Raw genomic sequence first — 21,305 nt, forward strand, 5'->3', positions numbered from 1 at the left:
GGTTTTTTAAACTTTAAAACAAGCATTGTTTTAGGTGACGACTCAAATCTCTGCTTCTTTAAACTTAAAATTGTCCATACTGTACTGCATGCGTTAAGTTCTACATCCATATGAAGGGTGCCAATAATTAATTCAAGATTTTTGTTCGATGCATGAAAATTGAAACACTGCCCAATTTAGATATAACCAGTTTGAACCCCAGAAGCTAACTGAGTGTGTGTGTGTGTGTGTGTTTGGTGTGTTTAGTAATCTGGACGGCTTTCTCGAAGAGTTTGCTGATATTTCTAAAGAAGATCAGATTAAGAAGCTGCATGACCTGTTGGGGCCTCACATGCTGCGGAGGCTGAAGGCTGACGTCTTCAAGAACATGCCAGCCAAAACGGAGCTAATTGTGCGCGTAGAGCTCAGCCCTATGCAGAAGTGAGAGCATGCCCCCAGTCTCAGTCTGATTAATGAATCAATCAGTAGTACTTTACACGACGGTTTCCCAATCTAACATTAATTACTTCATTAATGAACCTCTTACCGTTTTAGTACTACTGCTGATAAAACCCACAAATACCATCACTACTACTTCTAATACTACATGTACTCCTACGATGAAGGCAGATGCTGATGCAAATGAACAACACGAACAAAGACAAGAAAAGACCTAATACTACCTAATACTATTACGCCATTACTAATACCATTTCACAGTAAAACCTCCACTGTTAACCTAACAATTTTATAGTCCAGGTGATCTACAGTATATAAGCACTGTAGGATGTTTATTCATCAATGGGAATATTGTTGTGCAGTATTAATATTAATGTCATTGCTGCTATTACTACTACTTCTATTCATTTACGTATACTACTATTACTACTAGTACTACCCCTGTTATTGGTACTAATACCACCGCTAATACTCCTATTAATACTACTACTACCCATTTCACTGCTATTACTATAAGCACTATTGCATTTTTAAAATTTTGATACTATTACACTCCCATTACTCTTACTACTACTAATAGGACATTCAATAATAATAAATATAAATAGCATTAGTAAGCGTTGTATTATGGGCCAGGGGTAGCTCAGTGGTTAAGGCATTGGACTACGGTTCGGAAGATCCCAGGTTCAAACCCCACAACCACCAAGTTGCCCTTATTGGGCCCTTGAGCAAGGCCCTTAACCCTCAACTGCTCAGATGTATAATGAGATAAAAATGTTAGTCGCTCTGGATAAGAGCGTCTGCCAAATGCCTAAATGTAAATAAATACTACATCTATTACTCTTAATACAACTAGTACTATTACCACAGCTACTACTAATACTACTATCCCTATCACTACCAGTACTATTACTTCTACTTTGTCAGTGCCAGTATACTATCCATTTGTACTACTATTACTACCTATGCGCTGCTGCCATTACTAATTACTACTACAACTACCCTTCCATTACTCCTATTATAATGGTGTGTATATATTTTATTAATATTGCTACTCTAAATAGATCTGATTAGCCTTAACTACTCAATACGTATTACCTTATACTTAATACCACTATTACTACTGCCGATACTATAACTACTAGTAATACTACTTCCACTGTTAATATTACCACCACAGCTATTAATATTAATACTGATATTAATATAAGTAATTACTACTACACTCCTGCGCTTATAATACAACTCTTACTAATGCTATTACTACTGCTACTCACATTACTACTATTACTATTACGACTAATAATATTAAAACCGATGGTTACTTAATATTAAAATAACTTGATGTTGTAATGCATGGTTTTGGATCTTATCAGAGCCGAACCTGAGTTGTACTTATTTCCCCTTCTCCACACAAACACAGAAAATACTACAAGTTCATCCTGACACGGAACTTTGAGGCTCTGAATTCGAAAGGAGGTGGAAATCAGGTGTCTCTTCTCAACATCATGATGGACCTGAAGAAATGCTGCAACCACCCCTACCTGTTCCCAGTGGCAGCTGTGGTGAGTGTATGAGCAAGGGTGTGTGTGTCAGTGCTCAAGGCGGAACCAAAAGGAAAACTAGTGCTTCAGAACTTTGTTTTATTGTATTATAAAAAATAAAAAAAAGTGTTTTTTTTTAAGTTTATATCTTACCTAAGTTTTGGCACACTTGCAATGATTATTTAATAATCCCTCTATGGAGAAAAACACCCCTGAGTCAAGTCCTGTGAAATATAAAATAAACTTAATAACAATGTTTATTTCATACATTTTTGACTGGCAAAGGGTGCCAAAACTGAGTGTAATATTTATATTATGTAATAAGAGTGATCAGTTAACTTTTAATATATTTACTGTGTTATTGCATAACATAAACATGAGCATTGTGGGTAAATTTGTTTCCAGGAAGCCCCAGTGTTACCAAACGGGTCGTACGATGGGAACCTGCTGGTGAAGTCCTCAGGGAAACTTACTCTGCTTCAGAAAATGCTCAAGAAGCTCAAAGATGACGGACATCGCGTCCTTATTTTCTCGCAGGTTATTACCAAGTGTAGAAAAAAAAATGAATTTAAATGCACAGTTTACTTTTCCTCCGGTGTGTCTTATTTTTGAGCTGATGATTAATCGCAGTCAGTGTGAGGAGAACGAACAGAGCACATTCATCTTTAGATGACAAAAGGTCGTTGCTGTATTTATTTTCACCATATTATTTATTCCCCAGACACAGTTCTTTTACACTATTATGCTGCGTGTGCATTAATCCAATGGGAGGAAGCTGAGTTTAAAGCAGCTGCGGCTCATTTCCCTCTAATTTCACTTTCTTTCTAATTCGCCACCCGCTTGTCCCTTCGGTTGTTCTTGCGCATAAATCTGCATGTTAATAAGAGGCTGAAGGAACAAAAGAAATGCAAAAGAAAAACAGTTGTTCTGTCTAAGAGAGTAGCCCATTAGTCCAGGACGTTCCTTTTGAGTTTATGCTGATTTTTTTATTTTACATTTTAAAATGTTCCAAGATATATTTCTATCAATTATTGTTTTATTGTTTTAAATGAGTCTGTTTATTTTTAGATCAAGCTGCATGCACACAGGCTCTGTAGAACAATAATATTAATAAGCATTAAAAATATTACATTTTTAATGATTATTAATAACATTGTTATACAGTTTATTAAACTTTATTAAACTATTGAACATGAACTTTATTAATGTATTAATTAATTATAAAATTGACCTAAGTACACGGAAAAAACAACATGTAAAAGCCTATAATTATATAATATGACACAGGGTCATATTCTATACTAGCTGAAGTACCTGACATAAAAAGAGTTTGTAGAAATAGTTAAAAGGTTAAAGCTGAAAATAAGCTTTTAAGATATTATTATTTCATGTTGAAGCCTACGTACATGTCTGTATGGCAGAACTCTCTGCCTAACTTATCAATACAACATTTTGTAAGGTTGAGTATCCTACTTCTTGTTTACGGCAAGTTGTACTTCTTTTGTTGTCAGCCAAATACAGTCCCTGTTCGGTAATCAGAGAGTAATCACAGATAAGAAATCGAAAAAGTAAATCAGATAAAGATTAAGATTTGACTCCAGCACATTAAAATTCTAAAAGAGTACGGACCAATGTACCATCATCTGACCAATGTACGGACAAAGCCTTTATTTTAATTATATAGATAGTTCATAATAATAATAATCATCATAATAATAATAGAACACATTTATATTTGCATTTGATTTGCAATCAAAATTTCGACAAAATTAGCTTACATTCTCCTTGAAAAAAATGTTAAATTTTATTTTATACAAAATGTATCTAAGAACATGGAAAGAAATATTTTAATATTGAATTGTTATATTATTATTAATAATAATAATAATATGTCAAAATAGAACATTTATTTTAGCATTATCATTTTCTAAATTATCATATTTTTATCTAAATAAATTATAAATAAATGCACTAATTATATTTTTTTAAACATTTAAGATGCTTCAGGAAAAAAAATGAGAATAAACAAACAAGCTAAAATGACTGAAAAACATCACCACACTGTTGTTCTTTTGCAGCAATGATACCAAAATGATCCGTTAAGCAAAAACCTCGGAAATATAAAACTCTTACAGTATTAGTGACTAAAATGTTGAGTAGTTCTCCACATATTCTACTGCATTGCTCACCCTGTGGTTGAGTGTAAATCTCGTCTTGTGGATCTTCTTCCTTTAGATGACAAAGATGCTGGACCTGTTAGAGGACTTCCTAGAGTTTGAAGGCTATAAATATGAGCGTATTGATGGCGGGATAACCGGAGGACTGCGGCAGGAGGCCATCGATCGCTTCAACGGTGAGCTGAAAACACTCGATACTGAGCCGTGCGTCCACCAGGGGGAGACCTTACTATCGTTAGCACATTAACACATTAATATTGATCTGCTCTGTGTGTGTGTGTGTGTGTGTCTGTGTGTGTGTGTGTGAAGCTCCGGGAGCGCAGCAGTTCTGTTTCCTACTGTCTACTCGTGCTGGGGGATTGGGAATCAATCTAGCAACTGCTGACACGGTCATTATCTACGACTCTGACTGGAACCCACATAATGACATTCAGGTGAGAACACACAACCCACACACACACACAGCACACACACCTACTATTTAGCAATAGTTCTTTTGAATGAAAAGTTTAATAAAATGATCATGTGTAAAATAAAAAAAAAAATCATATATTACTGTACATTGCGTATGGGATAGGGGATAAGGTCCGTCCACATGCCACCCCGCACATCAGGCAATAGATATTCCCCATTCATTTACTTACAGGGTCCGGTTGCCAGCTTGACACCTGATTGATTTTTATTTATTATGGCAGCCATTTTAAAATTAAAATGATAACTGAAGTCTTCGTCAAATGTCCCTGATCTTAAGTAGAGATGCTGTTGAATGTCTGGCCTGATAATGTCCAGCCAAGCTGACAGACACAGGCTTAAATGGCTATTAAGAGGACGGTTCCAGATTGTGACTTGTTTGCGTGTCATTAATGTCTGTGTATAAATAGCCAGTGAGTTTCTGAGCTTTTGAAAATCTCCTGCACATTTCATGCGGTGGGCTAAATACTGAGCCATGGGGTGGGCAAAGGAGCTGTCAGCGAATGTAGATGCATTTTATAAGTCAGGAAGAAATGGCTCTAGTGTTCAGGATCTGATAACGAATTAGGGTTTCTGTTTTGTCAACTGCCAGCAAAATCTTTCAAGACACAACTTGTGGGTTGTTTCAATACGCACAATAAGGGGAACTTACACCAACACGGGCTGCGTGGTCGAGTTGGCAAAAAAAAAATCCATTACGCCGCCACAAAACCAATCAACAGCCATTACCTCAAGTCTTTTGTCACAGTCATTCGAAGCGATAAGACAAAGTTGTGTCGAGAAGTACACCATGTCTTCTGTGAAGCATGGAGGTGGATCTCTGATGTTCTGGCGGTGTATGAGCTACAGGGAATGTTGTCAAACATATAGGCCAAGATGAATGCAGCATGTCAGAAAATATCAGAGGCCTATTTGCCTTCATCAGCTTAGAAGCCTCACATGGGACCTGATTGGACTTTCCAATCCAAAAACAAGGAAAAGACAAAGTGAAGGTGAAAGTGGAGGTTCTAGGTAGTCTCTTCTTATCATTGAGACACAGTGGGGCGAACAAGTAAAAGAAAAATAAAGAAAAGTAAAAAGTAAAGAAAAGTGTTTGTGTTGATAGAAACTATTTTCTTTGAAGAATGGTACACATGTTAAAAATCCTGCCAGGGTATCTACACTTATAAGCAGAACTATGTGCATATATATTATTATATGGAATATGAAGTTGTGTATGATTGACAGAATTGGGGCGTTGCCTTATCATGTAAGTAGTTTTATTCTCAAATTGGGCCAACATAGTTGTTAATGCACAAATAACAATCCGTGCTCTAAATATGAAAACTATATAAAAAACTATTACATTATATTTCATAACCAGTCACCATCACATCACTAATTTATATCTAATAACCAGCCTGCTTCTTAAAAAATTCTACTGTTTTTTTTTTTTTTCCTTTCTTCTCTCCCTTCAGGCGTTCAGCCGAGCGCATCGTATTGGACAGAATAAGAAAGTGATGATCTATCGCTTTGTGACGCGGGCGTCAGTGGAGGAGCGGATTACCCAGGTGGCCAAGCGCAAGATGATGCTCACACATCTGGTGGTGCGTCCAGGCCTGGGCTCCAAAACAGGATCCATGTCCAAGCAGGAGCTGGATGACATCCTGAAGTTTGGCACAGAGGAGCTTTTTAAAGATGATGTGGAAGCTATTGGTATGTTTTAGAGACAGACTCTATTAGTGCACTATGCATTATTATTTTACTTTAAATTTCGACAATATTTAATTATAAAGTGAATTATTAGCAATGTAAATAATAGTTTGAAATGCTTTGATGCACAATTGTTGGCACCCTATATAAAAAACACCTGGAAAACCTCTGGCCAGCAGCTTCATCTCAGAACAAAAAATAAAAAGTAAAATAGAAGAATACTAGAGAGCCTCTGAAAATAGCTACTACTATGAGGGGCTTACAAGTCAAACCAGGATTTTGACATGACATGACAGAACATGTATAATACAGAAGACACAGTATGGTGATGAGACACTTAGCTGCATTTAACATTTGAATGGTGCAAATGTTTAAAGACGCCCTGTTTTTGTGAATGACGACCTTGGCCAAGCCGACTCAGAGTCCATCGCAGTCATTCCTGTGAATATTCATCAAGTGGAACACCTGATAGTTAAAAAGCAGGTAACTTGCCACCAACAGAGATGCCATCTGTCTGTGAGAAACCTTACTCCAAGCCATTTCCACATGTTTGTGCCATTAACGGAATTCCTGGGAGGCCAGTGTTTAAGACATGAAGCAGACAGTCCAATCATGGCTTCTGAGAAATCCTTCTACCTTGATGTTATCCAAGCACTGGTATCCAATGTAGCCAGCAATTATATAGAGGCATAAAGGGAGTTCTGTTAACTGTGTTCTGTTATTCTGCACAATCAACAGTCCTGGTTTGACTTTAACGCCGCCTGTCTATTATAGGTCATAGGAGCAATCTGATGTCTAAACAAATAGCACTACAGTTCTCCTGTACAGGTGAGAAAGTGTGTGACACAAATGGATGAAATATTGCAAAGAAAAGAACGATCTTAGTGTGACCTAATATTGGCGGGGAAATCTTGACTCAATCACAAACTTTAAACATGAAGCATAAACTATGTAAGGATATAATCTCTTTTTATATAATCACTTTTTTTTAAATATGGTATTGTTGAAAGAACTTGGCAGTAATAAAGTTAATAAGCAATGAATTAAAGTCCTTGCTTATTTAATGGAAGTATTTAAAGCACATAATTAACATTTACAAGGACAAATCAAACCGCCTTAAAAAAAATGAAGACAATTCCTCCTAATTCCATACTGAAGGGAAAAAAATTCCTCCTAATTTTATGTCGAAGCGTTTCCTGTGTGTAGGACTCACACTAAGCAGTGAAGTGTGTCTTGTCTTCTCCAGGCGACAGTAAGGAAGGAGAGGAAGGCAATGTGATCCACTACGATGATAATGCCATCTCCAAGCTGCTGGACCGCAGTCAGGACGCCACTGAGGACACTGAGATCCAGAACATGAACGAGTACCTCAGCTCCTTTAAGGTGGCCCAGTATGTGGTGCGGGAGGAGGACGGAGAGGTGAGGGAAGAGTCACGGTTGCCCTTTCAGCTCCAGCTAAAGCCTTTCATGGAGATGAATCTGATTATGTTCCAGCACATCAGATTCTCTTTGACCTTCTTTCGAACTCTTTAGACACGCCTAGATAGTTATGATCGGGTCAAAAATCCTGTTGTTTTTGTAGCATTTTAGCAGAAATTGCAAGCTCTGTTAACTCATTCCTCAGTTACCTAAAAAAATGCAAATTTAACATGTATGCTTCATTTATAAAATTAAGATTTCAACTTTTTTTTTTTGCACAGCTTTTCATTTTCATTATGGGAAAGTCTGAGATCCAGTGATTTTATTTAAGTTCAGTTTTTGCTAACCTGATTTTTTATCGCTCAAGCATCGAGAGTTCGATTCCCGGGTCTGTGTGCCTGGAGGTTGCATGTTCTCTCTGTGCTTGGTGGGTGTCCTCCGGGTACTCCAGTTTCTTCCCATAGTCCAAATACATGCAGATTAGGTTAATTGACATTCCCAAATTGTCTGTAGTGTTGACTTTTTCTTCTGCTGAAAATGCCACCAAACAAAGTTTAAACACACTCAGAGACGGCATGGTGGCTTTGAGGTTAACATTGTCATCTTGCACCTCCAGGGTTCACAGGTTCTTAACCCAACTGCTGTCATTTTAAATCTCCTTAGTTGTTTTCTTTGCTTGATGCAGATCAATAATTTGACCCTTTAGATTTTTTTCTGTATTTCCACCAACATTTGACTTTAGTGTGCTTAAATAGGGAGGATGAACAGATCTGAGACTTGGTCCAAGACTGTTCGCTACAGTACATATTTATTTCTTGCCACCTATGCTATAAATGGTTTATTTTTTAGATTTGTCTTGATAACTCCTAGAAAATCATAAGGTGTACATAATTTATACAAAAAATTTTAAACAGTCCTTGACAGTTTGACACAAGTTTAGCATGTTGCATAGCGGAGTTGAAAGTATGTCGTAAGTGATTTATGAGTGAGTACATATTGTATTACATATATGTAATATTTGCGTCTCGTAGTTTGATTCATTTCTTGAATCGGACGCTCAAGAACCAACAAGGATTTCAGTTTAATGTGCTCTCACTATTAGTTTGGGAAAGTGGGAAGAGTTTTTAACAGCATAGGAGGGACTAAACATGTAGGATGCAATGTTCAAAAAGCACATAACGATGTGATGGTCAGGTGTCCACATACATTTGGCCATATAGCTTCATAACTTTACGCGGAAAGTTGGTTAAATCACAAATCAGGTGATAAATATGTTTCCCGCCTTGGGATCAAAACATCAATTGTGTGCATTTGATAGCTTCATGACACATGACCCGAGAGCCGGTCTCTTGTTAACTCTGCGTGTGACCTGTTGTAGGAGGAGGTGCAGAGGGAGATCATTAAACAAGAGGAGAACGTGGATCCCGACTACTGGGAGAAACTCCTGCGGCATCATTACGAGCAGCAGCAGGAGGATTTGGCACGCAATCTGGGGAAGGGCAAGCGCATCCGCAAGCAGGTCAACTATAACGACACGTCTCAGGAGGACCAAGGTGTACACACTTTCAATGATACAATCATACACTGAAACTCGTATTAAAGCTAAAGGAGCAGACAGTGTGGATCTGCTACAGTCTGATACTTAAGTGTATGTGTATATGCATGTGTGGGTGTGTGTGTGGGTGGACGTGTGGGCTCAGAATGGCAGGACGACCTTTCAGACAATCAGTCAGAATACTCGGTGGGATCCGAGGATGAGGATGAAGATTTCGAGGAGAGACCTGAAGGTATGTCTGGTAGGTGGAAGGTATATTTGCAACAATTTGCAAAATATCTTGCACAGATGTTTTAAACAATATCTAAAATCTATATAGATTTGTTGGTAATTTAAAGTTTTTATTTGGTAAATTTTACTTTTATAATGACGGGCATGACTGGATTTTTAGAAATATACTAAATTACAAAAATTTAACTATCAAATTTATCTTAAAAAGACATTTTGGATTTATTTGATCCATTTTTTAGTAGAAACTGTATTTATTTAGTTACACACACACAAAGGTATTATTATACACAGTATTGTTCCACATCTGAATCTTTAAAATGAGGTAACCTGACTGTTTCCCAGGGGGACGGCGACAGTCTCGCAGGCAGCTGAAGAGCGACCGGGACAAACCGCTGCCTCCACTGCTAGCTAGAGTAGGAGGAAACATAGAGGTGTGTATGGTCAGGATTGTGAATACGATTGGAAGTGCCTGCTATTTAATCCTAACAAATATTTCATACTCACAGTTACAGTAACTAGTCATTTCTGCTTAATGAATAACACAATGATTCGGTCTAACGCCTTTATAGGTTTACAGCAAAACACAAAGTTATTACGCTGACATGGTTTACGCTAAATTACTGCGTTAGACTTCATTCTAACTAACTAACTAACTAATTTGGTGGGGTGGTGATATGGTATCCCAGGGAATTTAAAGAGAGCCACAGTTACCCTTTAATTACTGTCATGAAAAAAATAAGCTTGTTTATAAAATGAGTGCTGTTCATAACAGGGTTCGGAAAATCACGTAATTTAGAAGTGGCATTTTCCAGATCTGAAAAGTCATTGAAAATGAAAACATAACCAAAAAATGGTTGTTTTAAGTGTTTTAATAATGACTAACAACAGTCAAGGCTGTATACTGTACATGCATATGTTTGTGTGTAACAGTGAGGTGGTAACGAGACCGTCCTATAGTTAGTGTAATCTGTTTAGTTTGAGGTCTGGGTGTCGTGGATTTGTTGTAGACTTTATTGTGCACTAGTGAGTAAAAACTTTTGCATGGATGCTTAAAGAAAAAAAACAGCACATGACCCTCTTTAGACTGCATTTAAACAGCTGCTTTTCTCCAGAGAAAGTGTCCGCGAGCTCCTACGCAAGTGTAGCAAGTTATCTTGGAACTAAACAGTCATTTTAAATAAATAAGTAAGTTTAAAAAAAAAAAAGGAATTCTGTGTTTATCATATTATTATTATTATTATTATTATTAAGCTTATACACTAAACTGAGAGGCCAAAAGTGCTGGCACTATCGCTTTGCACCTCCAGGGTTGAGGGTCGAGGCCCCTGCGACCCTGTATATAGGATAAAGCAGTATAGACCATGAGTGAGTGAGTCTGGTGCTGGATTGAGGCTCCAGTCTCTTTGCAGGTGTGGGTTTGGATCCCACCACTGCCAGGGAGGACTTTGGGGCAGTGGTGTCTCAAGCGGTTAAGCCTCTGGGTTACTGATTAAAAGGTCAGGGGTTCAAGCTCCAGCACCACCATGCTGCCACTCTTAAAGCCTTAAGCAAGGCTCTCAGTCTCAACCCTTTCTGCTCCACGACTGCTGTATCCTCTGTGATCACTGTGCTGTAAAGGATATATAATAAAATCTTAATAAACAATATGTATAAAGCTTTAAAATGCTTCTATGCCTCTGGTAAGAATCCTATATATTGAATGAGAATGTTGTCTCCAGAGCTTCTAGTGTGCATACAGTGATTACATTTGTGCATGTCTATCTGTAACATTGACTCAATTTTATCAAAGGTACTTGGTTTTAACGCACGCCAGAGAAAGGCCTTCCTGAACGCTATCATGCGCTGGGGTATGCCTCCTCAAGACGCCTTCAACTCCCATTGGCTGGTCCGGGACCTGAAGGGGAAAACCGAAAAAGAGTTCAGGTAATCGCACACAAGCTAAAAACCTAGAATTAAATATTGATTTGTTTAGTTATCTGCCATAATGGTTGACCAAATTTTAAAACCATAAAATGTATTTCCTGTCAGAGAAAAACAATAATTCTAACCTTATTTAGTGATATTTTGTTGTGGATTTCAGAGCGTATGTTTCGCTGTTCATGAGGCACCTGTGTGAGCCGGGAGCGGACGGCGCGGAGACATTTGCGGATGGCGTGCCCAGAGAGGGTCTCTCTCGGCAACACGTCCTTACCCGGATCGGAGTTATGTCTCTTGTGAGGAAAAAGGTAACGTTATACTTAATTTGTAAAACAAATCATTTGAAAATATTGCACTGTTTTTGTACAATGTGTAAATATTTTTTCTTTCTGAATTTGTAGAACATGTATATTTTTTTTAAGTACAGTAAGTTTCTGACTTACGAACATTCGAGACAAAATTGTGTTTATTGAAGCACACAGTAAAAACCATGCAGCATTGTCCTCCCTCCGACGCCTTCCCGGGCTTCCTTTTAACATGGTTAGCTGGCCCCTCCTTAGCAATTTGAAGGTGCAGTCTCGCAAGAGTATAATGCGGAACCAAAAACACTAAACCACCATGTTGGGTTTTTTTTAATGCTTTGCATTGTATATTCGTGTCAAAGGTATACAAGAGTCACCTTGTCGGACTTATGAACGAATCCGACTTACGAACAAATCTGATTTACCAACGAAACCGACTTAAGAAGAAATCCGATTTCGAGAAATCCGTTTTCCTGAAATGGAACTCGTTTGTAAGACGGGGACTTACTGTAATGATTTAGGGGCGACACAGTGGTGCAGTGGTTCACTGACAGGTTTCCTCCAAGTACTCTGTTTCCTCCCACAGTCCAAAGACACGCAGACATGCAAATTTTTAAACTGTAAAATGTATTTCACGTCAGAGAAAAAAATTTATTTTAACTGTATTTAGTGATATTTTGGTGTGTATTTCAGAGCGTATGCTAATTGTTGTTCCCAAATTGCTCGTAGTGTTTGAATGAGCGTGTGATTGGCACCTTGTCCAGGCTTTACCACGCCTTGTGCCCAAAGTCTCCTGGGATAGGCTCTATATACAGGATATAGGATGGACTAAATTAATAAATGAATAAATGAATAATGATTTAGTGTAAGTTTATTTTTTTTTAATATTCAAATGCTTACCATCATGTACATTTACAGGAATATTCACTGAATATTCAAGAAAGGTGCATGATTCTTTTGTTCTTATGAGATATCAAGTTGACATTCAAAATCATTGCTTGTTTTTATTCTGGCTTATTAACGTGTGTGTGTGTGTGTGTGTGTGTGGGTGGGTGGGTGCAGGTTCAGGAGTTTGAGCATGTAAATGGCAAATACAGCACTCCAGATTTGATTCCTGCAGGCCTGGAGCTGAAGAAGCTCACAGAGAGTCTCTCCTCAGACCCAAACACCCCTGTACCAGCCAGTCCTGCTCCGACTCAGCCCAGCACCCCAGTACCATCAGGTCAGTGTGGCTTAAACCAAGTACCGCTGACCATAGGAAATTTAAAAAAATCTGTCAAAGGTTGCCAATATATTTGAAATCTGACTCACGTGTAATGATCATTATTTCATAACAGTAGCACATCTTTTCTCTTTAACAGACAAACCTGAAAGTGGTCCCGTTCCTCCAGAAGATAAAGACAGTGCTGAGCATGAGAACATGAAAGCAGCTGAGTCTGAGGTGAGTGAAATGTGTAATTCCCCACAGGTTCCCATCTAAATTGTGTTTCTAACTTTTTTCCGACTAGCAACTACTCTTCTCAACCACACTCCAACTACTCTTCTTAGACATGCAAAGAATCCGAGTCCTGTCTTCAAAAGACGCGCGAGAGTGAAGAACTAAAAAGCAGTGGCGCTGAGCAGAAATCAAACGAAGACTGCGAGAAAAAAGATGACTCGTCTCCCGAAATGGATCCTTTGACCAACCAAACGCAAACAGTGGGCAAGCAGAACGAAATGTCAGCCAATCAAACGTCGCCAACAGGTGAGAAGCAAAGTGTTACAAAATAATTTAAGAGGGTGTTCAAGTCAAACTGGGACTTTTGTTTGTGCAATTATCAGTTATGATACAATAACTGTAAATAATTGGATAGCATCAATGTAGAAAGCTGTCTCTGTACGCCAGAGCCCTGATCGGATTGCTTGCTTCACGTCTGAAACGCTGGCCTCCCAGGAACTCCTATAATGGGAGGCCAAATGTGGAATGTGGAAGTGGCCGAGACACAGATGCATCTCTTCTGGTGAAGTTATCCACTTATTTTAAAAGACCAGGCCTTCCACTCATAGAGTGTCTAACTCTAGGTAAGATGTACAACATCATTCACAGGAGCGACTACAGTGGGCTCCGACCCACCTCAGCTGGGATCGTAGGCTCACAGACGTACGGCCTTCTTCAAAACGTTTGCACCATTGGTTACTGTGGCCCCTCACCGTACTGTGCTTGAAGTCATCTAAAAATGTCCGTAAATCAGTTTTAGTCCTGGTTTGACTTGAACATCCTTCGTACTTGTTTTTTTTTTTTAAAGGCTGTTGGTAAATATATGGTGTTGACTCCTAGGACAGCAAAGTAAAGACTTGGAGAACCCCGTGGAGAAAACGGAAAAAGATGCTTCTTCTGCCGTGAAGTTGGAGGACAAAGAACCAAAACATGGTTAGGATGTTTTTTTAAAACAATATAAAGAAATATAATAAACATAATTACATATCTACATACTATAAAGCTAGATTTTTAAAATAGCATTGATTTAAAATGTGCATTTGAAAAGCCTACGATTTTATTTAGAAATCTGTTGTCCTTCGCCTTGCCATGATACCAATTTGAAAAAAAGTTTTTTAGGGAAAAGTTAGCAAAACACGATTAATTACGTCAATCTAAACGATTTTCATTGTTATTTTACTTAAACATAACAAACATTTTAAAATACAATACAACAGCTGCTCCCCATGAGCCCAAATCGGAGGATGTCACTGAGAGTCAGCTGAACGGAGAGAAAGAAACAAGGGACGAGGTGGATGAGAACCAAAAAGATGAAAAGAATGGCGCTAAGGCACGCTTCATGTTCAACATCGCAGACGGAGGCTTTACAGGTCGGTATAAATATCACTGAATGTTAGAAATAAACTGAGCATTGATAAATGTAGCAGTATATGTTAAGTGGATTTTTTTTTTTTGTATATTCTCAGAGTTACACACTCTATGGCAAAATGAAGAACGTGTCGCTGTGTCATCCGGTAAGATGTACGACATCTGGCACCGGCGCCATGACTACTGGCTTTTGGCTGGCATCGTAACGTATCCTAATTTAACCCCTAATTGCTTCTGAGCTTTCATAGCTATTATTGCCCAATTGTACTTTTAGCTTAGTGTAGCTCATTTAAATTAGGTTAAGATCAGTTAAGTTCAGTTAATTCAGTTAAATTTAGTTCAGTTTAGTTTAATTATTTCTGTTCAATTTAGTTAATTAAGTTACTAGTTTAAGTTTAGTTACTTCTATTATTGTTTAGATAAGCTTAGGTTAATTAGTTACTTAATTTTTAATGTTTAGTTCAGTTGAGTTAGTTTAGTTTAGTCTATTGGCTGAAGTTCAGATTGGATACTTCATTTCGGTTAATTTACATAGATTGAGTAAATTCCTTCAGTTCACTTCAGTTACTCACTTCGGTTTAGTTACTTCAGTTGAATTTTGTTCCTTCAGTTCAGTTTCGTACTTCATTCCAATTTAGATACTAGAGGGTCGTTCAGTTATTTCAGTCCAGGTTACTTCAGTTTCTTTTCCATTAGTGTGAATGTATTAAGTTCAATTCGATTCAGTTAACTTAGTTTACTTGCTTCATTTCAGTTCGGTTACTTTTGTCTACATTAGGTACTTCAGTTCAGTTCACTTTCGTTACTAACCTAAATTAAATTCAGTTTATTTTATTTTAATTGCTTCATTTAGATGCACTTAGCTTAGTTTAAGAACTTTATTTCATTTCAGTTAGATCTTACTTCAATTCTACTCCGATTGATTATTTTCGATTATTTTATATACTTCAGTTTAGTTCAGCTATATTAAGGTTTTAAAGTTAGGTTCATTTTACATTAATTTAATTCTTAGTTTCTTAGTTTAATTTCTCCATCTCAGTTCAATTTATTTTGCTTACTTCAGATTGGTTCAGCTGAGTTCTCTTTCTCAGTTCAGTTGATCTGACTTAAGTGCATTCTATACAATTCAGTCTAGTTAATACAGTCTGCTTAGTTGGGTTACTTAATTTCCATTTAGTTCAGCTTTGGTGAATTAAGTTAAATTGGTAGTTTGATTAGTTTGATTTATTATGGCAATGCGAATTTGGAGAAGTGTAAATAGGTGTGAAAAAGCTCTTAGTTACCCCAGGTTTGTTCAGTTGCTTGCTAAAATATTACCCATATTTGGCCCCTTGACTATACCCGCGTGTCTTAGTCACGGCTATGCGCGCTGGCAGGACATCCAGAACGACCCGCGCTATGCCATACTCAATGAGCCCTTCAAGACTGAGATGAACAAAGGCAACTACCTGGAGATGAAAAACAAGTTCCTGGCACGGAGGTTCAAGGTGAGTTCCACTGAACAGAATTTTTTTAGACGGGTTAAGGCGCTGTCTCAGAAACATATTTCTGTCTACCCTTAGCTGTTGGAGCAGGCTCTTGTGATTGAAGAGCAGTTAAGGCGGGCAGCTTACCTGAACATGACGCAGGATTCCACACACCCAGCCATGGCTCTTAACACACGTTTTGCTGAGGTTGAGTGTCTAGCCGAGTCACATCAGCACCTCTCTAAAGAGTCTCTGGCAGGAAACAAACCGGCTAATGCCGTACTACACAAAGGTTTGCTAATGGGTGCCATATTGTGCTTCGTTAAATCTCTCCCACATCATGCCATGCTAATTTATTGGTTTTGTTACTGACAGTGCTGAATCAGCTGGAGGAACTGCTGAGTGATATGAAGGCGGACGTGACAAGGTTGCCATCCATGCTCTCCCGAATCCCTCCTGTATCCGCTCGGCTCCACATGTCTGAGAGGAGCATCCTGAGTAGGCTTACCAACCGTGAGCCTCAGCCTCAGCAGGTCAGAATGGAGGCACTCATAAAAAGATCATACCTTACGTCGGAGGACAAGATGTACAGTGTATAACACTTATTTTTAACCTTATTTTTCTCCCCGCGTGTGCTTAGCCTTTCCCACAGGGATCTTTTGCCTGTTCTTCAATGTACAGCAACAGTTTTGGTGGAGGATTTCGAGGTCCTCCTGGAGCTGCCATGGTTAACTACAGCCAGATGCCGCTGGGGCCGTACGTTAGTGGTGAGTAACTTCTGACTTAGCAGCAGTCAAGCTTCACAGGAGCTGGAGGAGGCCTGATATCAGTGTCTTTCACATAAAGATTGTAACACAGGATCTCAGTTTCTTTCGATTGCTTATGGATTGTTAACAGGATTTTAAAAAAATATTCAAAAAAGAAAATATCAGGCAAAATCTTTACACATGAGAACATCAAAAAACTGGAACACATGGGTCCATTTACCATTTCCTACATAACCTTGTTCTGATTCCCTCTGCTGTTTAATAAGTGCATTGCAATGGCACAGAAAATGTATACGGTACAAGCAACCCATAGGGTTTTTACACCCTGATATGATTATTACAGGTCAAAAAATATATAAAAAGCTCTACAAAAAATTATGCTAAAATTGAGTGGGTCTGTAGTTTGGAATATTAATATTTTTCATGGAATGGTAGTACATAGCTAAAAGAAAGAAAGAAAGAAAGAAAGAAACAAAGGGAAAAAAACTGTCAAAAACAATGCCTAAAAAAACAATGTGTCATTTTTAAACTGGTAAGGATCGACCCGATTGCTGTCGTCTAAAACAAATTATTTCACGCCATTATTTTATTTCTTACTATCACAATGCAGTAATTACAGAAATGTTGATTTTGTTACGATCCTTTCCCTTGTTAATTTATCATTCGCTCTGCATTACCTGCACTAACTCCATGTTTTTATTTAATTTTCTTTTATAACTTTATTTTATGTAGTGTCCTCAAATGGTCCCCCAGCACCAAGCAGCCACATGGACAAGAAGTCCAGTGAGGTTTTGAGAGACATGTCTCCACCCGACCTCAAATCCAGCAAACCCTCGGACGTCATCTGCATCGAAGACTAGCCCTGATCCTAATCAGTTCTCTTTCTCTCTCTTAGATAAAATCGAACATTATTGTGGAACATTCCCTTGACTATACAGATAAAACTACTCTTATGAATTGCACTTTGTCTCTCGCGTGTGCGCTTGTGAGTTGATCAGTATTCCTCTGCTTCTGTTTTTTTCGTTTAATTTCTGTGGTCTATGGAAAGAGAGAGAGAGAGAGAGAGAGAGAGAGATCTGAGGATAGTGTGAAACAAGGATGCTCTTTTCCTTTTGTGGATCTTTAAAAACTGTTGTTTCTGGAATTTTTGAGACGCTATCTTTTTTCCCCTCCAACACCAGAAACTTTTACTGGTGCCTGAATGTGAGCAACATCTAGAGGCTCTTCTTGTGTACTGCACCTGGAAGAATTAAGATGGTCATGTGACCCTAATGCTAGTTATGTATGATGCTGCTTGCACTGCACTGTATAGTGGTTAAAGGCATTTTTGGAGATGATGGGATATAAAATGGATATAACCCCCGTTTTATGTGCACTATAACAGTTTTTGAGTGCATCATAAGAATTATTCAGCCATAACAAGGAATTATTAATGTTACATCCACAGTCCTGTCAGGATTTTTTTTATTGTTTTTGCTTAACAGCATCATATAAATGAAAATGTTACTTGGTGATATGAACATAAATATTTAATCATAAGCAAGGATCCTGACAGGAGCTGAATTTCTTATTCATTAACTATAAAATATCTGCAGCACTTTTGTCATATTTAAGGATTTCTGATTCCCGGGAACATTGGTTCTGCAGTATTATGAGCGTATATTATAACAGTTAATTAGGATTTGTTTTTCTTTATTTGGCTGTACAAGTGTTAAATCAAGTTTTGAATAAGCTGGGGTCATATTACAGAAAAAAAAAAAGAAACGTCCTAGATTAGAATCTTCGATAAGGTTGAGTTTTTCCCCTCATGCGAACTTGTTTAATTTTGCAGTTCAAAGACTATTATGTAATTTAAATATCATTTTATCTCAAATTATGAAATCCTGAAATAACTATTAATCATTAATTAAAATAATAATTTTTAATTAATAATTAAAAACCAGTAATCATCTTAAGTGTAGTGTAACTATAAATTAGGGTTGCAAATTTTGCATATTTTTCTCAACGAATCATTGACAAGTTAACAATCAATACTTGATTAATTAATTAACAGATTTCTATTTTAACTTAACAACTAATCTAGCCCGACATATAAATATGTAAGACAAAATAATGAAGCCCAAATACTTTGAACAAACAGGATATTAAATAAATGAATGATTAAATAAGTAGATAAATGAATTAATAAGTAATTAAAAAAAATGCTGTTAAATATAGTGATCTTGTTTCTCTGATCTCATTCAAACATGATGCACCTACAAACAATGTATTGCACATTGTGTAAAATGCATTTGTGATTGCGCCCTCTTGTGGTGTAAAAGATATATGAAGTGAGATACAGAGAAATATTTCGCAAAACCAACACTTTTAATCGGTTAAAAAACAGCAATCAACCGATTAATGAATAACATCCCTACTATAAATGTAACAGTATGTGATAAAAATACAATATTTTATTCTTTAATAAATACAAATTTTAACTGATAGCGATAGATAAAACATAATTTTATTATTTTATAACTCTTAGTGTTTTATTCTTTACAAACTCTAAAAATCTTTCTGTAATATGGCCCCTGAAATCATCGTAAAAATCACCTGGAAGTGGAGTATGGCATGTTTAGTTCTTTTATAGTTTTCAAAATGTTCACATAATTCTGTAGTTTATTGTCTTGTTGGGGCAAAACATTTGAACCCATACATTATGTTTTCTCCAAAGGCCACAGTCTGTTTGGCTTCACTACATGTTTTTTTTTTTTTTTTTTGGACAAAGGTGTCTATGATCAGTTTGCCACTAAATTGATTTGCTGCCATGTAAGATAGTAGAGTGGAAATTTTGTGTTTACATTTTAAAGTCTATGTGTTTTATTAAAACCATTGAATGTGAAGTTTATCTGAATGGATAAAAAAAAAATCATCCAGTCATTTAAAACCCATGTGACACCTCGTTTCATTCTCAACGTCCTTATGCGGCCTGATGCCTTTTCTTACTCTATTGCACATTTTCAGTTTTTGTGCCATTACATTTATTACTAAGGCCTCTCATTACAAAACATTTTGTAATTAAGTACTTGAATGGTGTTAATATTTGTGTGGTGGGGGCGTGGTGGTGAAAAATGGATTAGTGTTCATGCATACGCACAGCGCAAAACCTCAACTAAACCAGTTAAGTAAAAATAAAGTGAGCCTCAAAACCAGTGCAGAACCATTTAAACAACAAATAATGTAACTTTAACTTTTTGTCATCAAGATGATTGTATGTACTTTCAGTTATACGCTCCTGTGTTTGTAGCATTTTTTGTTTCTATTATTGTAGTGCAGATATTGAGCTCCGGTTAAATGCAATCAAACTGAAGCTAATATGAATGTAATCAATTTTGAAAAAGCTTCAGTCTAATACTGAACATGTTTTCATTCCTTTACACTAGGCTTCAAAAGCTAGCAGAAGGCTTAAGTTGGTTAAGACGCTTTTAGCAATGTTTCCATCTGAAAAAATATGGAAAATATTGCCTTTTAAATATAAACACGTGTATAAAATCTTTCAGTAAATTAACAAATTCATAACTTACATAACTTTTTATTTATTTTGAAATACTTTTTCTGCTTTTTTCGATGGAAACATTGCGAAGTGACGCGATGACTATGACAACGACACAGCATGCACAGTCACTTCTTTGGTTCAGTGGAATTTTGTTAGCCAGCCTGGACCAAGCTATGAATATAAAGCCTAATTCTAACCAGTGTTACTGTTTGGTTTTAAGAAAATTGAACAGACGAATTGTGAATTGTCATCGTTTTACTTTGTACCGAGTGCATTTGTTTAATGTGTTTTAATAAATTCTCTCCAATAAGAAAAATCTTTGGTCTGTATTTAAACAATTAACCTTGATTTTATTGTATTTTCTGTAATATCTATAGTATAAATATCTATTTATTATTCTTTAAATCTAGTTTGAAATTTTTAAAAATTAAAGAAAAGATGCATTTACAGTATCTATTAGGCCTGTACTTTGGTGTAAAATGTCCTATAGGGTTCTTGGCATAGTGTCATCAAATGCACAATTTTTTTGCTTTAACTAGCATCCATGCTAAGCAGATTTATTTACCTGAAAAGAAATTACATCAATAATTTCAGTAATAATAATTTCAGTCTATATCACAATATCTTAAATATAGAGAAAAATGCAAGCGATAACCTTTTTTCTCTAGATGATGCAACTTCATGCTGAGATTGTGCTTTTTCAATTTTTTTACAAAAGTATTTTTTATTACAAAAAGTATTTAATTGTATTTAGTAAAGATTAAGATAGTTTTGGTGGGATGGGTAAAAATGGAAGTTAGGTTAAATTTATGAGGTAATATAAATGCTAAACATGGAAGCTAGATTAAGCTAGATTGAACTGATGGAGATTTGTCCTTATGAACATACAGATGTAAATGCACTCATTCAAAATGTATGTAAATCTGATCAAACCACATGTCTG

The 21,305-nt window shown here is 36.9% G+C and overlaps 1 protein-coding gene across 1 annotated transcript in view; it reads left to right on the top strand.

Moving 5' to 3' along the window:
- Positions 1-19,372, top strand: part of chd5 (chromodomain helicase DNA binding protein 5) — a 50,590-nt gene extending 31,218 nt beyond the window's left edge. The window contains exons 18-40 of the mRNA XM_053484291.1: positions 247-420; positions 1,862-2,003; positions 2,388-2,519; positions 4,218-4,335; positions 4,469-4,593; positions 6,088-6,325; positions 7,569-7,741; positions 9,120-9,294; positions 9,442-9,528; positions 9,870-9,958; positions 11,317-11,450; positions 11,608-11,752; positions 12,809-12,968; positions 13,108-13,187; positions 13,295-13,490; positions 14,064-14,156; positions 14,441-14,593; positions 14,690-14,798; positions 15,946-16,078; positions 16,154-16,349; positions 16,433-16,590; positions 16,698-16,824; positions 17,557-19,372. Of these exons, the coding sequence (XP_053340266.1) occupies positions 247-420; positions 1,862-2,003; positions 2,388-2,519; positions 4,218-4,335; positions 4,469-4,593; positions 6,088-6,325; positions 7,569-7,741; positions 9,120-9,294; positions 9,442-9,528; positions 9,870-9,958; positions 11,317-11,450; positions 11,608-11,752; positions 12,809-12,968; positions 13,108-13,187; positions 13,295-13,490; positions 14,064-14,156; positions 14,441-14,593; positions 14,690-14,798; positions 15,946-16,078; positions 16,154-16,349; positions 16,433-16,590; positions 16,698-16,824; positions 17,557-17,684 (3,265 nt within the window). The 3' untranslated portion in view covers positions 17,685-19,372. The remainder of the gene's footprint in view (positions 1-246; positions 421-1,861; positions 2,004-2,387; positions 2,520-4,217; positions 4,336-4,468; positions 4,594-6,087; positions 6,326-7,568; positions 7,742-9,119; positions 9,295-9,441; positions 9,529-9,869; positions 9,959-11,316; positions 11,451-11,607; positions 11,753-12,808; positions 12,969-13,107; positions 13,188-13,294; positions 13,491-14,063; positions 14,157-14,440; positions 14,594-14,689; positions 14,799-15,945; positions 16,079-16,153; positions 16,350-16,432; positions 16,591-16,697; positions 16,825-17,556) is intronic.
- The last annotated feature ends 1,933 nt before the right edge of the window (positions 19,373-21,305 follow it).

The sequence above is a fragment of the Clarias gariepinus genome, chromosome 23 (assembly GCF_024256425.1).
Source record: "Clarias gariepinus isolate MV-2021 ecotype Netherlands chromosome 23, CGAR_prim_01v2, whole genome shotgun sequence".
In the NCBI taxonomy this organism is placed as follows: Eukaryota; Metazoa; Chordata; class Actinopteri; order Siluriformes; family Clariidae; genus Clarias; species Clarias gariepinus.